Here is a 21,154-nt window from a genome sequence, read left to right as displayed (position 1 = left end):
TCCCCCCCACCCTCCAGAAACCCCCACGTCCTCCCCCTCCTGGTCACGTAGGCCGCCCCCGCCTCCGGCCCCGGCCCCGCCAGGTGCTAGCGCCGCCGCAGCCGCCTCTATTGGATTGGATCTCATGTTTGCCCCGAGTGCGGGTGCGGGTGCGGGTGGCTCCAGGTGTACCGCCACCGCCGCCGGCTCCGGGTCGTCCAGCTCCGCCACCTGGCGCCACTGGCCGTCAGCCCCCGCCCTCTCCAGCACGTAGCGGTGCAGGGGGGGCACCCCCGGGTGGGCGGGGGGGGACCAGTGCACAGCGGCCCGACTGCCGGGAGCCGGGCCCCCGCTGCCACTGCCACTGCCACTGCCGGCCCCGGTGGGGGTCACCGGGGGAAAGGCGGTGGTGGTGCACGTGAGAGCCTGAGTAGGGCAGGAGGGCGAGAGGGAGGTGAGGGGGGCCGGGTGGCAGGGGGGCCGGGGGAAAGAAAAGGACTCAACCAGGGGACATCTGGTTCCTCTCGCCCCCCGGGGAGAGGGCCCGGGGTTCGGCGGGGCCCCGTTCAAAAATGGTCCGCACCTGCGGCTCCGAGGGCGGCCGCCCCAGTCCTAGGATCTGACGCCGAATGGCCCGGACCACCTTGCCCCGATGGAAAGGGCTGTGTACCTGGGGGCCGGGGGAGGGACACAAAGGGGGAGCAGAGCAGCCAGCCAGCAGTGCAGCCAACCGCCGAGTGGTGCGTTGCATGCGGGAGCGGGGGTGGCCTTCGGCAAGCTGGCTGAGAAGTGGCTTCGGCGCGGTTGCGAGGTGGTGGAATGGGGCCGGTAGAGGGAGACCGGGATGAAGAGGGGAGGGGTTTCACTGATCAGTGGGGTTGAGGCTGCGGAGAGTGTTTTGCCAACTCCCCCACCCCACCCAGCTCCGCTCTCTGCCGCCCCCGTGCTGACCGGGGGCTTGCTGCGACTGGTCCGTCTTACACGGGTCTGTACGGCTGTGCACCCTCCCCCGTGCATCAATCCCCTCGCCCGCGCTCGGAGATGGTTTGCGGCACAGATCCTCAAGCAGATCCCAGTGTTTTTATTAAAGCATCACGTGTTGGAGCAGCGCGGTGATCGTCAGCCCCGCAACGTGGTGTAAGGGTGTGTATGTTTTCCCCGGTCCAGGAATTCGAATTACCGAACGTTAACCTCATTCTAAACGCACCCCGAGTTCCTCCTCGAGGATCTTTCCGTTCTCCTGGACCAGCATCGGAAAATCCAGCGGCGTTATGGAGTGAGCCCTGAACGCATCTGCATACTGAGGTAGGCCAACACCGTGGCGAATCCATTCCCAAGCGCGGACGCCGCTCAGCACTGAGTGGAGATGTATGTCAAGTTCATCGACTGACACGGTGAGTCCAGCGTCGCCACCATCTATGCTGTGTAGGAAGGAATTTGCTGCGTCCGCTGTTTCCTGTGGCTCGTCAAACTCCTGTCCCCCAATGCTACCACCAATGAATTGTGATGCCTCATTAACGTCAATCGCGCCATCGTGGTTGTTGTCGAGTTCGGAAAAGAATGCGTTAAGGGCCGGATTTGAGTTGGTTTCAGCCTCCTTAAATATGGAGAACACAAGCAATGCGCTTATAACGACAACTGTCGTTTGGGTGCTTTTGCAACGCATACTTCACGCACGCAGGTGTCAATCCTTTCGTTTTCTGTTCAGCATTTTTTGGTATGGGGGATGAAGACTAGTGCTTTATTGAATTTATGACATAGTAAGATTTTCCGTCCATTGACGGTGGAATTGAGCGAGGGAACCAAGGAACTTGGGAAAGCGGTATGCCGGTACGGATTTAGTAACGGTTCGAGGGGAAAAGAAGTGGGGAAATGCAGCCTTTGCTGAAACATTTAAAGTATTTTTACTGTCATGACACACGTGTTACTTTAATTAAAGAGAATATTGCAGCATGGGGGCACTTGTCTGGCGTCGCGGCGATGATTCGGCTGGCGCTGCTGGCAAGCCCGGCCCGGCCACGCAGCCCCAAAATCAAAGGCATAGCAACACGCCTCACCAACAGCCCCGCCCTATCTCTCGTCAAGCAGGCGCTGATCTGCCCGCGAAGCGCCCGGCTCCGGAATCCAGTGCCCACCTCCTTCCAGACCAGCTGCAGCCATCACCACGTTCGCAGACGTTCAGTCTCTCGATACCGACACATGCGCCTACCAGCGCGGCGGTTCTCGACATGGACACTGGAGGTGCTGCGGGCTTTGGCGCGACTCCCCGGCATCTCGCGACCCGCACCGTAGGCCCTAGGCCTACATCATTCCTGCCAACATGCGCCTTACACGAAGCTCCCCAGCAGCCACCCCTCAAGCGTCCGCGGCACGAAGGTGCTCCAGCACCTGCCGCTACCAGGTCCCATCCCGCTGCCGACCTACGACCCCAAGCCCCTGCCCCAGCACCCAGCAACAGCCGGGGAATCCCGCCGCGTGGCGCCTGGGGGGCCCCCGCCGGACACCCTGGGCCGGCCCCCCTCCCCACCGCACATGGCCCCGACGTTACCGCACACACTTCCACAAGCCCCATCTCGGCCCACATCTCAGCCACGTCGTCAGCCCCATTTGCAAGCCCAGCGGGGAGAGCACCGGCCGCTGCGGGTGGCTTTTCGGGCGCCGCGTGGGGTTGCCTTCCCGGCCCAGGACTGACCTCACATGGACACCGACCGCCAGCTGAGAGCAGCGGTGGTGACGGTGGCGGTGGTGGTGGCGATGGTGCAACTGCTAGTGCTGGTGGCGATGGCGGCGGTGGTGACCCGGTAGCTCTGTTGGCTCGGACGGAGGCGGCTTTGGAGGATTTGCGGCGGCGGCTGGCAGCCAAGGAGGCGACGGTGAGGGCCAAGCAGGTATGTTGTGTGGGGTACTGGGGTCATATCTTCACACTGCGGCCGCTACCCGGCAGACCCTGCCTTCCCCGGTATTTCGGGGCACCCTCATCCAGTCACCCTAGTCAACTTCTCAGTGGATCGCTCAGGTTCAGCACCCACCACCAGCGTCCAACGAAATCTGCCGCCGGATCAACGGCGGCTCAACTCCATTCCTGGTCAGCTCGCAGGTCAACTTTATCCCAGGTCACCACCGTCCTTCGACTAGGGGCACTCTTAACTTCCACCATCGGTGACCCTGACAGGTCTCGATCCCGGAACCTCCGGGGGCATCATTGTGTAAAGGGCATACCCCACTCCCCCACCTCTCCCTCCCCTCCTCTGGCACTTGTTTCATTGACTGACCTTGGCTGTGATTACCCCCTCGGCCCCCAGCTCCCTCCTTACCCCTACATCAACTCCACCTCCCCGCCCACGTCGTTCCATTTATCTCCCCCCTCTCCTCTCCCCGAACAGTACGACCAGGCAGCGCGACAGGCAGCAGAGCTCTCAAAGAAGGTGGGTAGGGCGGAGGAATGCCGGGGGGATAGCGGCCGGAGGGGCTCGGCGGTGGCGGTGGCGGTAGGTTGCCCTTGGAAGTTCCAAGTTGGAACCCGGGAAGGGGGGCCGGCGAGGGGCGGGAGGGGCTCGGCCCAGTTTTGGCAAACCCTTCCCCTCCCCCCCCCCCCCCCGTGTTTGTGACAGCTTCAGGGCAACACCCAACAGCATCTGGGATGCGGCCGCTCTGTGTGTGTGCGTGTGTGTGTGCGTGTGCGTGTGTGTGCATGTGTGCGTGTGTGTTAAGTTGTGCGGCTGTGATGGGGATGAGGGATGGGCGGGCCGGTGGGCGGGCCGGTGGGCGGGCCGGTGAGGTGTTGTGGGGAGTAGTGCGACGGGTTTCGAATCACCCCATCCCATGATGTGCTGCGTGATCAACTGTCCATCAACTGTCCAATCGCTGGCGGGTCTTTGATACCCCCTAGCCCCCCGAGGGCAAGTCCCCGTCCTCCTCGTCCAGTCACCCCACCTCCCCACCCAACCATCCGTCGCAAGTCCCGGGTCTTTCCCGCCCGCTTCCCCGTCGTGTGGTCCTCTCCTCGAAATGCGGGTCACATACATGTCCCCTTGCCTATCTGTCTGTCTGTCTGTCTGTCACAGTGTCTCCCTTCCCCGTTTCTGCAGGCAGCTCAACGGGCGGAGGCAGAGCAGCGCAGGGCGCAGCTAAGCCGGGGGTTGGCGGCGCTGGCGGAGGCGTCATCGGTTGCGGGGGGAGGGGAGCAGGGGGCCGCGACGGCGGGGGGGGGGGCTGGATCCGGATCCGGGTCGGGCCCATCCACGCGGCTGGCTGGCCCCGAAGATGTTCGGCGGGTGCTGAGGGCTGCATCGGATTACGAGGTGCTGCAGGTGTGTGTGGGGGAGGAGAGGTTGGGGGAGAGCTGGGCTCGGGGCCGGGTGGATAGCTGGGTAGGATACAGCACCCGCAGCAGTTGGAGGGGGGGGGAGGAGGAGGGGGAGGGGGAGGAGGAGGGGGAGAAAAGCGCAGCACACGTTCGTGCACATGGGCCAGCAATGAGTTAGCGGTCTTAGGGCTCAACGTCAACCGGCAGGTGAAGGAGCAAGAGTGTGTGTATATTGTATTTGTCTCGATGGGCAGGTATTCGCGTTCGCACGTACATGCAAACATCTACACATGTAGACATCGCGTGTCTGGGTGGCGGCCTGCAACAGATGCCGTGTTTCGTCAGTTATCGGCAGGGCAGGGCAGGGCAGGGCCCGGTCGGAGCCGCTGCCCCACGGGGGGTGTAGCCCCAGTGGGGGCTCCCACTGGGGCGCGGCTCGCAGGTTAGGTAGAGCAGTCCCCAGCAGTCCACCCAGCGCTTCGTTGGCGCCCCTCGTACAGCCGTACCGCCTCCCAAGACACCCTGCCGCCCTAACCCACTACCCCTACACCTGGATCCCACCCCCCACCCCTCTACACCCTGTGTGTGTATGTACGTATGTACGTATCTTGTTTCCCGTCCCCAGCTGCCGGTGGGCAGCACTGCAGCTGAGGTCCGCCGCGCCTACCGCCGCCTGGCGGCCTGTCTGCACCCGGACAAGTGCCGCGAGGAGGGAGCCCAGGAGGCGTTCATCCGGGCAGCGGCCGCATACAACGGGCTGCTGCGCCGCTGCGGGGGGTGAAGGGAGGGCTGCCGCGTGGGGTTGCAGTACCCGGGAGGGAGAGACAGAGGAGGACATCGTTTGCTTTCCTTGTAAGGGGGAATACAAGAGTGGACAGTTGTGCCTGTGTGACTGCCTGTGTGACTGCCTGTGTGTCTGTCTGTGTGTCTGTCTGTCTGTATGACGGCCCCGAAATACCGGGGAAAGCTGGGTTTGACCAAGTAGCGGCCACGGGTGAAGATACGACCCCGCTGTCCCACACATCATACATACATGCAGGCGGCTGGCAGAGGTTAAGGCCTGACTTCTGCTCCCAGTCGACCCAGTCGACCCGGGTTCAAATCCGCCTGCCGGCTCCTCGGGTGTTTGAGGAGTGATGAAATGGGAGGTGGCCCCCCATCTTATGGACGGTGTAGGACGTGATAATATCAACTTGCGAGCTGACCAGGAACTAAGTTGATGCGCCGTTGATCCGCTAGATTTGGTTGGATGCTGGTGGTGAGTTGCCGAACCCAACGAATACATTCTGAAGTCGGATGGGGTGACGGATTAGGGTGCCCCTCTAGCAGGGGAGAGCAGGGACTGCCCCGGGAAAGGGGGCCGCTGGCGAAGTTAACCACCCTGTAACAACATACATGCACACACAAGTCAGTCGGAGGATGTGGGTTCAGATCCCTCCGCCGGGTCTCCCCCCCGGGTGAAGTAGGTCGGGGTGTCGAATGCTGGGTTGAGACACTGGGTTTTCCTCCAGTGCGCTGGGCGGCTGGAGGGGGAGCTCTCACCATGAAGATCTATACACGGCCGCTGAGCAATAGCGGAGGTATAATCCTGCTTAGAAAAATGCACCAAGGCCTGGACCAGGCTGTATACCAGATGGTGGAGGATTGGCAAGGATAGGGTGGCGATTGGCACCGGTGTGAGTGCATTGGTAGATTGTGCAGCTGTAGAGCATGCGCTCGATGGAACGGAGGTCGCTTGGCATCTGAGCTGGTGTGTATGTAGCTGGCTAGAGGATTCAAACAGGTGACGGCGCCTTGCGTTGATAAGGGAGAACGGTTAGGACTCTGCCTCCAGTGATGGAGTGCTTCGGTGGTCGTTCCCGTTGGGGTATACGGTTAGGTGGCCCCCCTGGCCAGCGTCTGGCCTGGATCGATATGTAACGATACACACACAGACGCACACACAGACACACAGACGCACAGACGCACACAGATGCAGATTGACTATATCATATGGTAAGCGCATTAGTAAGAAGACACTAAGTCCCTGTCGTATAGTGGTTAGTACATCACGTTGTGGCCGTGAAGACCCCGGCTCGAATCCGGGAAGGGGCTCATTAACGGACTACAGATACCGGTACGCCTGCATAATACAATAGACTGATTGGCGGGGCTCGTACATCAGATGCAACAGCGAATGTCAATGGAACATTTGTCAATCTGGGATTGTGCTGGATTGCCTTTCATCGTTCAATATTCTCTCAATGTCGATGGTGGGAGCAATTCTCTGAATTCGGAGATGTCGGCTAGGGTGACTGGATGAGGGTGCCCCAGAACACCGGGGAAGGCAGGGTTTGGGGGGGTAGCTGCCGCAGGGCGTCCCGCACATCATATAGGTGTGTGTGTCTTCGCATCCCCACCTGGAGCACCACCGTCACCGTCACTAATAATCATCACCATCATCACCGCGATGGGCCCCCTCCAACTACAAGCTGCTTCGGCAGCAGCAGCGGCACTTGAGGAACAATTCCAAACCTTAATATCCCTTACACAGACACACAGAATTAATTGCCCACTCTTGTATTTCACCTCACCTCACAAGGGAAGCAAAGGATGTCCTTCGCCTCCTCGGGCAGTCATCCTAGCCGACTTCTCACAATGGATCGCTCAGGTTTAGCACCCACCACTGGCATCCAACGGAATCTGCCGGACCATCGGCGGCTCAATTCCATCGGAATCTGCTCGGCTTGCAGGTCCACTATATCCAAAGTAATCACCGTTCACCAACTCGAGGCAGTCTTACCTTCCACCATTCGGAAACTGAATTTTCGATCTTGACAGGTGTCGATCCTGGAATGTCCGGGGGCATCGGTGTGTAACTAGTTACAAGTTCTGCATGAGTGCGGAGGTATCGTCAAGCCGGGAGGCCATGGACTATATATATTTTGAAAGTTGATTCCGCCGTACAACTGAAAGCAGTGGGTCCTGCCACCTAGACCCCCCCTCTTCCATTCCATCCCCATTCCCTCCTCATCCGTAGAGACAGGTCAGCCATCGCCACCAACATCAGCACGCGAAACTTAATCCATCAACTAGACCTCGTCTCCGTAGCACCTCAACAAAAAGCAATCCGTAAACCTGATACTCCCGACCAATGTGGGGGTCTGCCCAGGAAAGTATGTGCGTTACCAGTAGTGCCTGAACTACATGTGTGTATGTATGTATGTATGTATGTATGTATGTATGTATGTATGTATGTATGTATGTATGTATGTATGTATGTATGTATGTATGTATGTATGTATGTATGTATGTATGTATGTGTGTATGTATGTATGTATGTATGTATGTATGTATGTATGTATGTATGTATGTATGTATGTATGTATGTATGTACATACGTACGTACGTGTGTTGGGAACCTGGATGCCGGGTGAGTGTGGGGCGGAGGAGGAGGTCACCACACGGACGCGCGGGGCGGGGCAGAGCGACAGCGGATATGCAAGCCTGTCTGTAGCGATAGATATGTTCGTAGCGGCCATACTCACCCTCGTGCGCGTGTGCGTGTGCATGAGTGTTGCATGTGTATGCGTGTGCGTGTGCGTGTGTGTGTGCGGACTGTGTGTATGTTTGTTTGTTTGCTTGTACGTATGTGGTGCCCATCACTGGCAAGCGGGGGGTCCGAGGCAGGCAGGACGACGGCCGTTAGTTAGTTGCGGAGGCGGGCAGCGAAGCGCTCATGCGTACGGCGGAGGGTGCAGTCAGAGGGGCTGCTGGGTTGAGAGGAGAGGAATGTGCCGAGAAGGACTTATAGGGGCGGCTTGGAGAGTTGCCGGGACGCGCGTAGTAGATTATGCGCCGGATGCAACGGCCGATAGTCTCTACAGATATAGAGCACGCGGTGATGATGGTGCGGGTTTCCCCAGCCGGCAAATGTGTGATGGGAGTTTTGGATGCGCTGCGCGTTTCCAACGCTGTGCTATGCAGTGTCAATATGCAGCCCTGGATTGGTGCGCTCCAAATTGAATTTTTTTCTCCCGGTGATTTTACATACATTGGCGTGCTGCACGACCAGAGATTTGATGCACGGCATGCAACATCAGGCGACCGTTGGCTGTAACCAACGCGACTTAACCGACTTAACGTGTTGCGTTTGCTTGGAAACTTGCAAGTGTGTGCAGTGAAGGACTTCTGGATAGGTCCTTGATATGTAGCTGCCAGGGCCCTTAGGCCATAGTGCAGGATGGCGCCGCCGTTAAGCGGCCCGAAGAAGTTTGCCGACTTGGGTTGCCTTTCAAGGGAAACTGTTGACGTCTTGACATCTCTCGGTTTCCATACTACTACTCCTGTTCAAGAAGCTACAATTCCTCTGTTCTGCGGCCACAAGGATGTGGCCGTCGATGCTTGCACAGGTTCTGGAAAGACGCTGGCGTTCGTGCTGCCAGTTATCGAACGGCTCAGAAGACTGGAGGAGGCCTTGAAAACACACCAGGTGCAGTCAACGTCGGACCCATGACAAAACGGAAACTATGCCGTCTCGCGGCCGCTACCACCGAAGCAAATTGAGTCAAGGCACGTGACTGCTCTGTTTTCTTCTTATCTCATAACTCAGGTTGGGGCAATCATTATATCGCCAACTCGAGAGCTCGCGAAGCAGATTTATGGCGTTGCGGGGCCATTAATTGCGAGCGTGCCCGGCCTTACATCAATGCTGCTGGTCGGAGGAACGTAAGTAGCACCTATTACCCAGCACGGCTGTGAAAACGGTACAAATTTTGGCAGATGGAGTGCGCGCCCCATGGGACTGTCAGCCTCTTGGAAAATCCTTAAACGCATCATTACGTGCGGACTTTCATCCAGTTCACCATCATGCTCATCATGCTCTCTCGTACCTTAGCTTCTCAACCGGTCTTCTCCCCCCGCCCACGTACACCGCGACTGTCACGACCCCCTTCCAAACGCAGGGACCCCGCTCAGGACGTGGCGGCCTTCAAGTCCCGCGGTGCGCACGTGCTGGTCGGCACCCCGGGGCGCATAGATGACATCGTCAAGCGATGCACCGCCATGGACCTAAAGCGCCTGGAGGTACGGCATTGTACGGCGAACCACTGCTTGTCCCGCAGTCGGTGCTTTGAACCTCTGCAATGATTTCTTTCTTTCAAGAAGTACTTGTTGGTCCCCTCAGGGCTCCTACTGTCGTACGCGTCCTCGTTTCACCTTGTTGAGCACATACACACCGCACACCTCCCCCTCTCCGCCCCCTCTCCCCCCCTTGCAGGTCCTGGTTCTTGACGAGGCCGACCGGCTACTGGACCTGGGCTTCCGCGCCCAGCTGGACTCGGTGATGTCCCGACTGCCCCGGCAGCGCAGGACCGGACTGTTCTCGGCCACGCAGACGGAGGCGGTGCAAGAGCTGGCCAGAGCGGGGCTCCGGAACCCCGTCCTGGTGAATGTGGCGGTCACAGCAGTAGCAGCAGCAGCGGCAGCGGCGGCACCGCAGGGGGCGGCCGGTAGCGGTAAAAAGGCGAAGGTGGGGGCGGCCGGTGGGGAGGTTGAGGGGCTGGAGGAGGCGGCGGCGGCTGGTGGTGGTGACGGCGCGGTCGGGCTGCAGAAGACGCCCAACAGTCTGAGCATCCAATACGTCATGTGTGAGGCAGATGAGAAGATTCCGCAACTGGTACGGCAGTATGGCGGGTGCTGGGAGGGGCATGGGGGGTCAGGCTGCTGTTTGGGTTTTCTGAGTCCGTACACCGGCAGGAGACTGCCGGGGGGGGTAGGGGGGAAAAGGGTTTGTTGGGTGGGTGGGGGGAAATCATATGCGAGGTGCTGCCTGGCGGGGCGGGTGTGGGCCGTTTGGCCGTGTCCTCTTCCTCCCCCCTTCCCCCCCGCTCTCTTCATGCCCCTCTGGTGGACCGCCCCCTGCCCCGAGGGGCCCAAGTCCCGTCCCGCCCGGACCACCGTAACCCCTACCCCCATCCTTAACCCCCCGTTCCCCACCTCGCCGCTGACACCTCGTGCAGGTCCGGTTCCTCCGGCTGTACGGCACTAATTGTAAGATTATCGTGTACGCCATGACGTGTGCGGTCGTGGACTACTTGTCTCTGGTGCTGCCTCGCCTGCCCGCGCTGCGGAGAGTGAAGATGCGGGCGCTGCACGGCCGCATGAAGCAGGCGGCGAGGGAGAGGGAGCTGGAGGCATTCCGGCAGCTGTCGGCAGGTAGGGGGGTAGGGTCGGGGGGGGCGGAGGGGAACAGATAGGGTGCACTGTGTATGTGTGTGTACGTTTAGGGGGAATGGGGTTGGGAAGGAGGTCGTTTGGAGTAGTACGGCAGGCCGTACCCGGATGAGCGCCAAGGCAGCGGTGGGTGGCGTCCGCGGTCCAGGTCGTCGGAATGCCGCAGCTCCGTGTCGTACGGGGGTGATGTAGTGGTGCTGTGTGTTTTGGGGGGGAGGGAGGGGGAGGAGGGGTTGGGGGCTATGAGGGGGTATATGGGTGGGGGGCCTCCGGGACCAGTGGGGGCTCCGTACGGGGCCACACAGCCTCTAGGTCTCTTTGGCTGGCACGGACAAAGTGTGTCACCACCAGCAGCAACTCACCACCAGCATCCAACCAAATCTAGCGGATCAACGGCGCCACAACTTAGTTCCTGGTCAGCTCGCAAGTTGGTATACTTACGTCCTACACCGGGGCCACCTGCCAGTTCAACACCCCTCACACACCGAGGGGGTGGCAGGCGGATTTGAACCCGGAATCTCCGGGAGCAGAAGTCAGGCCTTAACTTCTGCCAGCCACCTGCCTGTATGTATGATGTGTGAAACAGGGGGGTGTATCTTCGCCCGTGGCAGCTACCCTGCGAAACCCTGCCTTCCCCGGTATTTCGGGGCACCCTCATCCAGTCACCCTAGTCAACTTCTCAGTGGATCGCTCAGGTTCCGCACCCACCACCAGCATCCAACGGAATCTGCCGGGTCGACAGCGGCCCAACTCCGTTCCTGGTCGGCTCGCAGGTTAACTTTATCCCAGGTCACCACCGTCCATCAACTAGGGGCGCAATGCCTTCCACCATCGGAAGGACTTTGACCCTAACGGGTATCGATCCCGGGATCTCCCGGGGGCAATGGTCGCGCCTTACCAGTGGTGCCAAACCTGTATGTATGTATGTGTCGTAAGAGTAATGAAAAAGGACAGGTGCTAGCAAGTACTACGAAGAGGAATGTCCTCGGGTTTTACTCCGCCCTCCAATGCCCCGCCTCTCCCTCCCTCACCTTTCTCTCCCCCCCTCCCGGCGTTGTGTCTCGTCAGCTGAATGGTGCCCCATGCATCATCATCATCATCACTATCACCATCATCCCACCCCCGGCCCCCCTCCCGCCGCAGGTGCTCTGCTGGCCACCGACCTGGCGGCCAGGGGTTTGGATATCCCCGACGTACACTGGGTCGTACAGCTGGATCCACCCCAGGATCCAGCCGCGTTCGTACACCGAGTGGGTCGTACAGCCCGCATGGGTCGCCAGGGGAGTGCACTCGCGTACCTGCAGCCGCACGAGGAGCCCTACCTGGAGTTCCTCCGGCTGAGGAAGGTACCTCGGGGGGCGGGGGGGGGGTGTTGGGGGCCGGGGGGGGGTACTGCAGTGTTGGCAGGGAGGGCGGGAAGGGGGCATTATACACATGCTGCTGCTGCTGCTGCTGCTGCTGAAAACAAAGAAAAGAAATTCAATTTGTGGGGGAAGGGTGTCGGACACCCCTCTCTACGGGTTCCATTTCAACCCCATACCGGGCCATACACACCATACACCCCGCCTCCTCCTCCTCTCCCCCTCCTCTCCTCTTCCCCCGCTCACACACAACCACGTACCCCTTTCCCCTCCCGGCAGATCCCCATCACGGAGACAAGCCAGCTGCCCCCGACATCGGGTCGGGGGGAGGGCGGCCCCCAGGCAGCGGCCGCCAGCGACCCCCCCCGGCCCGAGGAACAACCCCACGGACACAGAAACAAGAAGAGGAAGGGGCAGCAGCAGGGGCAGCAGCAGGGGGCGCATGTTGAGGAGGGAAAGGGGGGCGCGGGTGCGGACCGGGGTGAGGGCCGGAGCCTAGTAAAGGGCGGGGTGGGGAACGGCAACGCCACGTCCGGCGGCAGCCCGAACGGGCGACTTGTTGGGGAGGGCAGTGCTACTGCTACTGCTACTGATGGTGGTGGTGGTGGTGATGGTGTGGGGGACGTGGTTTCCTGGCTCCGCGGGGCGGCAGAGCGGGAGCGGGAGGTGATGGAGGGCGCCACTCGGGCCTTTGTGACATACGTGCGGGCGTACAAGGAGCACCAGTGCAAGTTCATTTTCAGATTGCAGGTGTGTACGGAGGGGTGTGGAGGGGTGTTGGGGGAATGTGGGGAAAGGGTGCTGACCCCCTGAATTTGTACCGGATATGTATCCTACCGTGTTACGACATGTTGCGGGAGCTGGGAAGGGGATCTGGCTGCCTCTCCCCCCCCTTTCCCCCCTCTCACCTTGCCCCCCCCCGCCTTCCCCCCCTCTCTTGACCTGGCAGCAGCTTCAATCGTGTGTGGTTCGTCTTTCCCCCCCTCCCTTCACTGCTTTGCTCAAAGACGTGGACCAATGCCCGGTGTCGTACACCTCCTGGACTCACTCAAAGCGCAACGGCCGTCCTCTACATACGTACATACATACATACATACGTACATACATACATACGTACATACATACATACATACATACCCCCTCGTCTCTCAGGATCTGAACGTGGGTCGTCTAGCCCGGGGGCTGGGGCTGCTGCGGCTGCCCAAAATGCCCGACGTGAAGAAGCCCCTGGGGCTGGAGCACTTCACACCGTCGCAAGTGGATCCAATGACAGTGCCGTACAAGGATAAGCCCCGGGAGAAGCAACGGCTCAAGGTACGGTGTAACGGGGGGCGGGGGCCTGGGGGTGATGAGGGGTGTAGGCCAGCAGTTGGGGAGTTGGGGCACGCACCATTGCCCCGGGGGCGGTAATCCTATGATTTGTGAAACCCCCGACAGCTCGACAGCTCCGTAACCTTCCTCACATCAAACTAACCCCACCAACCCCGTACGATTTGTGACTCCTTCCCCCGTACGGCATGTGTATACAAGCCCGTAATCAACCTCGGGGATCCCCTCTAACGCCGCTGTACGTGTGTATGTATGTGTGTATGTATGTATGTATATATGTATGTGTGTGCGTTTAATGATCTGACTGCCGCGATTGGGGGTGGGGCGGGGGAAATGCCGATGGATGGGTGGGTGGATGGATGGCGGTACACTGGCGAATAACCCCTTGTCCACCGAATCGAGCTCTCGGTAGTCCACCGCCACCAGCGACGTGTCCGTCACTGGAGCTCTCCAGTGAATCTGTGGACGACGGACGGACGGAGCTGCTTGACGGTTCTCTTAGGCAGATGCTCAGTTAGGAGAGTGATATGAAGGAATCAGCCGGGGGGGGGCCGGCCCTGTAGTCAGTTAAGCGAAGGGCGACTTAAGAGCAGGTGGTGGTGGCGGTGGTGGTGAGGTCGGCTGGAACTGACTACACGGACAAGGAGGGGGTACCTGAGGTCCCAACTGATAGACCTAGGAAACCTGTCTTCCCTTCTCCTCGGCGAGCGGACAGAGCAGAGGGTCGTGCTGCTATCGCAGATAGAGCGACGACGACGACGACGACGACGACAAGCACAGGGTATGAGGGCAACCTCTTCCCCCCCCCCGGGGGGCCCCACAACGAACCCTTCCCGTGAAAGCAGCTTAAGGTTGAATGACCGCACGGGAACAAAGTGAAGTGAAAAGACAAAGGATGTCGGCGGAGCAGGGGCGGGGCAGCACAGCGGCGGGGAGTTGGTGGGGGTGTTGTTCGGGAGATGTCGCGGGGGGGGGGTGCGAGGGCAGTTGCAAAGGCCACACACACACACACACGGGGGACACACGTACGCGGCGGCGCGCCCTGGTCCTAACTAACTAAGGAGAGGAGGAAGGAAATAGAGGAGAAAGACATCGGAGTAGGCCGTACATGCTTCTGGGTGGCGATGAAGTAAAGCTACGGGGTGCGTGTGTGCCCCTGTATGTTGTGTGTGCGGCCCCTGGGTTGCTCGCAGGCCATAGAGCAGCGGCGAGCCGCAGCGGGCGCGGGAGGTGCCCCGGGGGGTCGGGGGAGCGGCGCGGCGGCCAAACGTAAGGCCCCCGGGGGCCCGGACGCCGGGGGTTCCGAGTGCCGCCTACCCGCGGCCAAGCGGCGGCAGCTGCAGCTCATTGACGAGGCGACCAACTTGAACCAGGAGTACAGGTGGGGCCAGGGGGGAGAGAGGGGCGTGTGTGTGTATGTGTAATGTACGGGGTTGGGGGTAAGGGGGGACAGTGTGCTCCTATATTTGTGTGGGTGGGTTGAGGGCTGGTTGGGAGGGGGATGGTGGTGATTGAAAGAACTCCGGAAGGTGATGACCTTTACACAGAAATGAAAGAATCTGGTGTTGTTGTTGAAAGAAATTTTACCTGATTCATAAGTAGCTCTCCCTTGTTTATTATTTTAGCTAAATGTGTTGTAGTTTACGTCAGAGGCGCCCACCTTCTTAGATTCCGGGGAGGGAGAAATGGGCGACTCAAGACGGAATGGTGGAGTTAGCCCCGGGTGGGGGAAAATGGGGGATGGAGACTGGGAAGGAAAGCTGCGGTAGGCGAGAGGGGGGCAGAGAGGGAGGAGAGGGAGGCGTCCCCCCGTGTGACCCGCACCTGATCGCGGTCCCCTCTTTTCACTCCCCCCGCCCCAATACCCGCCGCGCCAACCCCCGCATACTCCAGTCTTCTTAAGAAGCTCAAGAAGGGCAAAATCACTGAGCACCAGTACGACGTGGCGACGGGACTGTCCTCGGACTCGGACGCGGAGGAGGAGGCGGCGGCGGCGGCGGGTGGCGCCGGGAAGGGCCGGGGAGGCGATGAGGGCGGGGCGGGGGAGGGGGCGAGGGAAAACGGTATTGCTGGAAGTCCCGACAGCAGCGACAGCGACAGCGACAGGGACAGCTCCGGAGGTGGTGGTGGTGGTGGAGATGCCAGGGGGACGGGGGGACGGGGACCGCAAGCTGCCCGAAATGGCGGTGGTGGTGGCGGTGGAGGGCGGGCGGTAGGGAAGCAGCCGCCCCGGGGAGCCCTGCAGTCGTACATCGACAAGAAGACCAGGAAAAAGAAGAAGCAGAAGGGCAAGCAGCGGCGGACTGGCCGGGGGGGGGCGTGACAGGTCCGGCCTTGGAGAGGGAGGGAGGCCATGAAGTAGGGCCCTTCTGGAAAGGGGCCCTTAGCATCTCGTGTATGTGTGTGGTGGGGAGGGAGAGGGGGCTGATGAAACTGACTCACTTCACTGCCTGCCTGCCTGATTGGCGGTTTGGGGGGTAGTACCCCTTGAAAGCCACTCAGGTGGCTGAGAGGGCGTGAGGGTGGGGGGTTAGGTGAGGGTGGGAAGGGGTCCATTCATCCCCGAGCGCGGTCACGGAGCTGCTCAGTTGGCGGGGTGGTTAGTCGGTTACACCGTTACTTTGTTGGCCGTTGCATGGTTAGGGTGTGTGTGGCGGCGTCGTACGGTTGCTGATAAAGGTCTTTAGGTGGTGCGGTGACGGACGTCTGCTGGCTGGGACCCCCTGGGACCCCCTTCCTCTCAGGAGGGGCTTATGCGGTCGGCGGAAAGGAGTGTGCATAAGAACATCTGTTTCCGGGGTGCGTGAGAGCGGAGTAGAGTAGCGGAGGGGGGAGGAGGGGTGCGCGCTCCTGAATGGGGCGTGTAGTCAGTACGGTTGTACATCCTTTCGCCGTACGGCTCCCGTGACTTGCCATGATCCATCCGCGGCGCTGTCGTTCCCTCTGCACCTCACCCACCTCCACCTTTGGCCCGTGGCCCCTACCCAACCCAACCTCACCCCACCCCATGGGGACATCACCTAGTAACGCGCACAGCAGCAGCAGCAGCAGCAGCACAAATACCCCGCTCAAAAAAGCGCCTTCTCATTCCATGCTACTGTCGTACAGCACCACGCGTCGTAACCCGTACACTTTTGTTAGCCGTACGACGGCCTGCTCCGCCCGATAGTCCCCCCCCACTGCCATCACTGCCACGAAGTCCCAGTCACGCGCAAGAGCCTCCGCCTGGGGCCGCCGTAACGAACTTAACGGAATATGCCTGTACGGCACTGCACCGGTCCTCTCCGTCGCCCAGCGTAGCCGATATCCGCCTTCTGACCCCCTCCCCTCACTTCCCGGGGCCGCATTGGGCCCTATCAGTCTGCAGTGGCGTTCCGTCGCAGAGCCCGGTCGGTCCGTGGCGGCGCCGTTAGCGGGGGGAAGGGTTTGGGGCGGGGGGCGGGGGGTCCGGGACACAACGGGGCAATCCGCCGGTACGACGGGGGAGGTGAATAAAGTTGGGCGAGGGGTGTGAGTCCGGAGGAGGAGCCCGAATGGAGCGTAGTGGGGCCGCAGGGCGGGGAGCGGCATGCGGCGATTGCGGCGACCCCACCCGCCGGGGGGGGGGCTCTCAGATTACCCGCAGTCCCAGTCGGGTCGGGTCGGGGGGTGGCGGGGGGTGGGGCCGAGGATGGGGCCCCCAAGGGGGAGGACGACGTGGCAATGCACCTCCCCAGCCGCCCCCGCCAAGCCAGCCCTAACCACAGCTCTCCGGAGCCCCAGCGGTCAGCACTTCTGCGCCCCCCCCCTGGCCCCCCCGCCCCCTTTTTCCCGGGCTGGACACAGCAGCGGCCACCAGCAACACCAACACCGTAGCCACCATTGCCTGCTGCTGGCACCAGCAGCTACACGGCCCCGTCCGACGCCGCGGTACCACATAGCCACTTTAGGTACACACCCCTCTCCCAGTCCCCACCCCCACCCACGCCTCCTCACCTGCTTTCCCCCGCCTCCCCCTCCCGGACGTCCAGAAGCACCAGCCGGCCCCTCCCAGCTGCCAACGCCCCAACTGCCGAACCATCGACCAACCCGTCACCACCACTTCCACCACCGCCGGCATTGCTGCTGCTGCGGCTGGTGCCCATCCGTGCACTGACGGCGACGGCGCCCTCGCTCCCTCTGCCGCCCATATCAGCCCCGTCCCCCGGGTCTCCCCACCCCCCCGCCAGCTCCCACAGCTCCCTACGACCGACTCGGGGTACGGCTGCCGGGTCCAGGTAGAGCCCGCCGGTCGGGGGGTGGGGGTGGGGGTGGGGGATTGGCGTTGTGTCAGCTGACTGCTGACTGAGAGCCACCCCGCTACCAGGGGAGAGCCGCTGCTGCTGCTGCTGCTGATCGCCGCCTTCTACTTCTTCTTCTTGGTCGTCCATAAGGCCCACTGGGGCCGTACACGGCATGGATTGGGGGTTTGCCAGTTTCGTGTTTGTGGAGGGTGGCGCGGTGGAAGGCGTTGATCGGAAATGGGGGAGAGGGAAGCGGGGAAGGGCCGAGGGGAGGAGAGGGGAAGTGTGCGGTTTTGGGTCATCTGGTGGCATTACAGCGAATACGTTTGAGGGATGTGGTTTCGGAGGACCTGGGAGGTTGGTCATGACGGGGCGGGACGGCGAAGTACACCTGTCAAGAGGGGGGTGGGGAGGAGAAAGAAGGAGCTCCCCGGCCCCCGTTCCCCCCTCCCTCCGTCTCCCTCCCTTCCCCCCTCCAGGCTGGCAGGCAGGCAGGCGGGCCCCCAAAAGGTCTCCTACAGGTGTGACCCTCTTCTCCCCCAACCCGGCGGACGCCCACCTCTAGGGGGTCGCATGCCCCAGGGGTTGCCCAAGTCTGCAACAGCATCATCCCAGCTCTCATCATCCTCGTCATCATCCTTCTCGCCGGCATCCAAGTCCAAGACCTTTTTCCCCGGACCGGACCGCCCCCCGAGGCCCTCCCTGAAGTAGGTATAAGGGGAGGAAGTCACCACCCGCACACCATGCTCCGCAGCCTGCGCATCGCAGATGGCATCAGCAGGTAGCGTCTCCGATATGCCAGTAATGAACTATGCAGCTGATGGACCCACCAGTTGACGCATTATTTCTTCCGGCGAAAGGTCGGCGTCAGGTGTCGATGCGCTGGTCAAGACGCGCCGACGGTTGGAAGCTCTTTGCGCCCGAAAGCATCCCGTAAATTCAAGAAATGACAAGTTTGTCGAACGGTTTGCAAAAGTGCTATGGGGTGCCGTGAAGCGACTATAAAGGCTGTGTCGGTGCGTCATGTTCTCAACGCGCGTCTGCAAGTCTATATTTGCTTTCAACTTGCGCAATAATTTAACTCCACAGACAGACTCCTTTACTTTGTTACGCTCCGATGCTTTCCTTCAATAGTCAGCCGAGAGGCATATGGCCACGCGGTCTGATGCAGGGCCACGCCACAACACATTTTTACATTCTTAACAAAACTTCTTGTGGTAACCTGAATCCAGCAGAGAGTTTCCAATATGCATGAGAATGCACCCCCATGAGCGAGCGTCCCGCGGGTCATTCGAAGCTCTGTCATGCAGGAATTTGCCCTTTCGTAAATCTCAACCTGTGCCGCAACTCCTTCAAGAAGCACATCAAGCTCAATTACCTGCATACATCATTGCTAATCCCCGTACGTTCACCCCCTTTGGACGTCCCACGTCATCTCGCTCCGTACCACCATTCCGATGCTCAAAAAAACTGCTTTCCCCAGCGGCACCATCCCCGGTGGCGGACCCTTCGATTCCTTGTTCAAAACACCCAGCCAGCGCTTTCTGCAGCCATCCGGGATAGCTCTTTGCATTACGGGCATTCTTTAGTTTGCATTTTCTAGTGGCCGCGCGGAAACGAGCCGGGCCGATACGGCCAGCGGAGTCACACGACTATCCTAGCTCCTGTATCGTTTAATCCCTTTCAAACCACTGTATTTGTCCTATTATTTAGGTCAACAGACATATCCTCAGGCAACATACAGACAAACGAAGCAACCCCGCGCAAGCAACCGCAAGGGCGCTGGTCACGCGGACGTAACCCCCCCACCCCATAAGCCCCAGCAGGCCTCCTTTCTCTCTCTCCCTCTTTCTCTTCCTTCTCTTCGTCTTCTTCTTATTATTTGCAATGGGCAATCGCTACAGTTCCCTTTGCGGAGGTGAAGCGCCGCTCCGGGATCCCACTGCTGCTGCTGCTGCTGCCACCGCCGCCACCGCCACTTCCACGACCACCCCCACCAGCAACACCAAGCAAACCCTCCCCTCCACCTCCACCTCCACCCCCACCTCCACCTCGCCACCTTCCCCCCACTACGGTTTCGACTTCCTGGCGCACCTCTCCCTCCTCCCGGACACCAAGTCCACCAAACTAAATAACCACCCCTGTGCAGCAGCAACAGCGGCAGCAGCGGCAACCACCCCAACGGTGGAAAGCCTAACCAGCGTACTGCACAACTTCTCCCCAAGCGTCGCCGCCGCCGCGGCTGCCGCCGCCGCTGCCTGTACTTCCGTACAACCTTTCCAGCTGGGCCCCCCGCGGCTTCTTGCCCAGGAACTCCTGCAGTACGGTCTGCGGATTGATGACATCAACCTGACCCGGGCTTTGAGGCGATATCGAGAGACCAGTGCCGCAGCGGCTACTGCCGCCGCCGGCAGCGGCGGCGGCGGAAGCGGCAGTAGCAACGGCGGTACGGGCGGTGGGAAAACGGCGCATGATCTATCCCCGCAGGGGCCGCTGTGTCCTCCGAGTAATGATAGGGGTCGGGGGGTTGAGGGTGGCGGGAGGGGAGGTACGAGTGGCGACGTGCCGTTGTTGCTAGCGGCGGCGGCGGCGCCGCCGTCGGGCCCTACAGCGGCGGCCGCAGCGGGAGTGTCGATGTCCGGTACGACTGGCGTGTCGTCGTCGTCGTCGGCGGCGGCGGCGGCCCCGCTGTTTCCTTCTTTCTCTCCTGCCCCCCCCTCGACCCCGGCTCTGGGGCCCCCGCTCCTTACGGACGGTATGCTTGGCTTGTGTGCTCGGGTGTATATGTTGTAGGTATGTGTGTAGGTATGTGTACGTGTGCATTTTGTGATTTAAAAACATACTTTTCCCGCCAACCCCATCCGCTCACGGTACGGCACGGATTAGTAACGCGGCACGGCGGCACCCACTCGCGTGTCCTCTCTCCTATTATTTAGGTTCTGAAGTCCGTGACTGTCGTACATGCAGTCAGGCCGTACATTTTGTGGCCACCACGTACTTACTACCACTGGCAGGCCCCGGATCCCGAGCCGCCTGAGGCTTCCTCCCTTGCTTCGCCAGCAGCACATACAAACCTTTATGCGAGTGTAAACTCACAAGTACTGTCGTACATCTCAGCAGACGGCTGTTGTACATCTCTGCAAACCAGAAACTGCATTACAGAAGCTCCTGGAAGCGTACACCCTTGCCTGCCCCTAACCGACTCTTGTTGTGGTTTTTACAGGTTGTGTGTATGTATGTATAACTGTCCCCCACCCCACCCCACCCCGCCCCAACCCCCTCTCGAAGACGAGGCCGCAGCCTCCGGGGAGTTGCTACTGCCACCTCCCTCGGCTGCCGGCCCCGGCGCTTTAGCTACAGCCTCACCTCCTGATGGCCGTACGCAGCTGCTACTGCTGGGCTCCGTACAGCTCGTGGATGCCGGGGAGGGTCAAGGAGTGGGTGCGGCAGGTGGGAGGGGCCCGGGGGATGGGTGGGGGCTGGGGGGCGCCGTGTGTTTGAGGTGTATGTGTGTATGTATGTGTGTGTGTGTGATATGGCGGTGGGAGTGTGAGGGTTGCAAGATGATCACACACACGACCACACACACACGCGCTACCCCCATGTCGTATCGTTAACATGTTTTCAGGGAAGAGGCCGGCGCCTGCCCCTTCCCCCTCCGCTTCACTAGCCAGTGGTTCGTCTTAACCCCCCACCCCCCCACC

The 21,154-nt window shown here is 60.7% G+C and overlaps 2 protein-coding genes across 2 annotated transcripts in view; one reads left to right on the top strand and one right to left on the bottom strand.

Moving 5' to 3' along the window:
• The window catches only part of VOLCADRAFT_120035 (uncharacterized protein), a gene marked incomplete at both ends in the record, with an annotated part of 9,665 nt that extends 8,020 nt beyond the window's left edge, over nucleotides 1-1,645 (bottom strand). The window contains 3 exons of the mRNA XM_002958683.1: nucleotides 172-405; nucleotides 563-649; nucleotides 1,187-1,645. Of these exons, the coding sequence (XP_002958729.1) occupies nucleotides 172-405; nucleotides 563-649; nucleotides 1,187-1,645 (780 nt within the window). The remainder of the gene's footprint in view (nucleotides 1-171; nucleotides 406-562; nucleotides 650-1,186) is intronic.
• A 158-nt stretch (nucleotides 1,646-1,803) lies between these two features.
• The window catches only part of VOLCADRAFT_108284 (uncharacterized protein), a gene marked incomplete at both ends in the record, with an annotated part of 23,522 nt that continues 4,171 nt past the window's right edge, over nucleotides 1,804-21,154 (top strand). Inside the window, 22 exons of the mRNA XM_002958701.1 lie at nucleotides 1,804-1,809; nucleotides 2,805-2,867; nucleotides 3,363-3,404; nucleotides 4,044-4,289; nucleotides 4,911-5,062; nucleotides 7,305-7,444; nucleotides 8,677-8,756; nucleotides 8,877-8,992; nucleotides 9,229-9,349; nucleotides 9,543-9,941; nucleotides 10,285-10,480; nucleotides 11,642-11,844; nucleotides 12,139-12,609; nucleotides 13,012-13,173; nucleotides 14,382-14,569; nucleotides 15,082-15,400; nucleotides 16,549-16,661; nucleotides 17,199-17,304; nucleotides 17,406-17,444; nucleotides 17,930-17,971; nucleotides 19,734-19,905; nucleotides 20,739-20,900. Of these exons, the coding sequence (XP_002958747.1) occupies nucleotides 1,804-1,809; nucleotides 2,805-2,867; nucleotides 3,363-3,404; nucleotides 4,044-4,289; nucleotides 4,911-5,062; nucleotides 7,305-7,444; nucleotides 8,677-8,756; nucleotides 8,877-8,992; nucleotides 9,229-9,349; nucleotides 9,543-9,941; nucleotides 10,285-10,480; nucleotides 11,642-11,844; nucleotides 12,139-12,609; nucleotides 13,012-13,173; nucleotides 14,382-14,569; nucleotides 15,082-15,400; nucleotides 16,549-16,661; nucleotides 17,199-17,304; nucleotides 17,406-17,444; nucleotides 17,930-17,971; nucleotides 19,734-19,905; nucleotides 20,739-20,900 (3,538 nt within the window). The remainder of the gene's footprint in view (nucleotides 1,810-2,804; nucleotides 2,868-3,362; nucleotides 3,405-4,043; nucleotides 4,290-4,910; nucleotides 5,063-7,304; nucleotides 7,445-8,676; nucleotides 8,757-8,876; nucleotides 8,993-9,228; nucleotides 9,350-9,542; nucleotides 9,942-10,284; nucleotides 10,481-11,641; nucleotides 11,845-12,138; nucleotides 12,610-13,011; nucleotides 13,174-14,381; nucleotides 14,570-15,081; nucleotides 15,401-16,548; nucleotides 16,662-17,198; nucleotides 17,305-17,405; nucleotides 17,445-17,929; nucleotides 17,972-19,733; nucleotides 19,906-20,738; nucleotides 20,901-21,154) is intronic.

The sequence above is a fragment of the Volvox carteri genome (assembly GCF_000143455.1).
Source record: "Volvox carteri f. nagariensis unplaced genomic scaffold VOLCAscaffold_103, whole genome shotgun sequence".
NCBI lineage: Eukaryota > Viridiplantae > Chlorophyta > Chlorophyceae > Chlamydomonadales > Volvocaceae > Volvox > Volvox carteri.
This window is presented reverse-complemented; position numbering and strand designations above follow the sequence as displayed.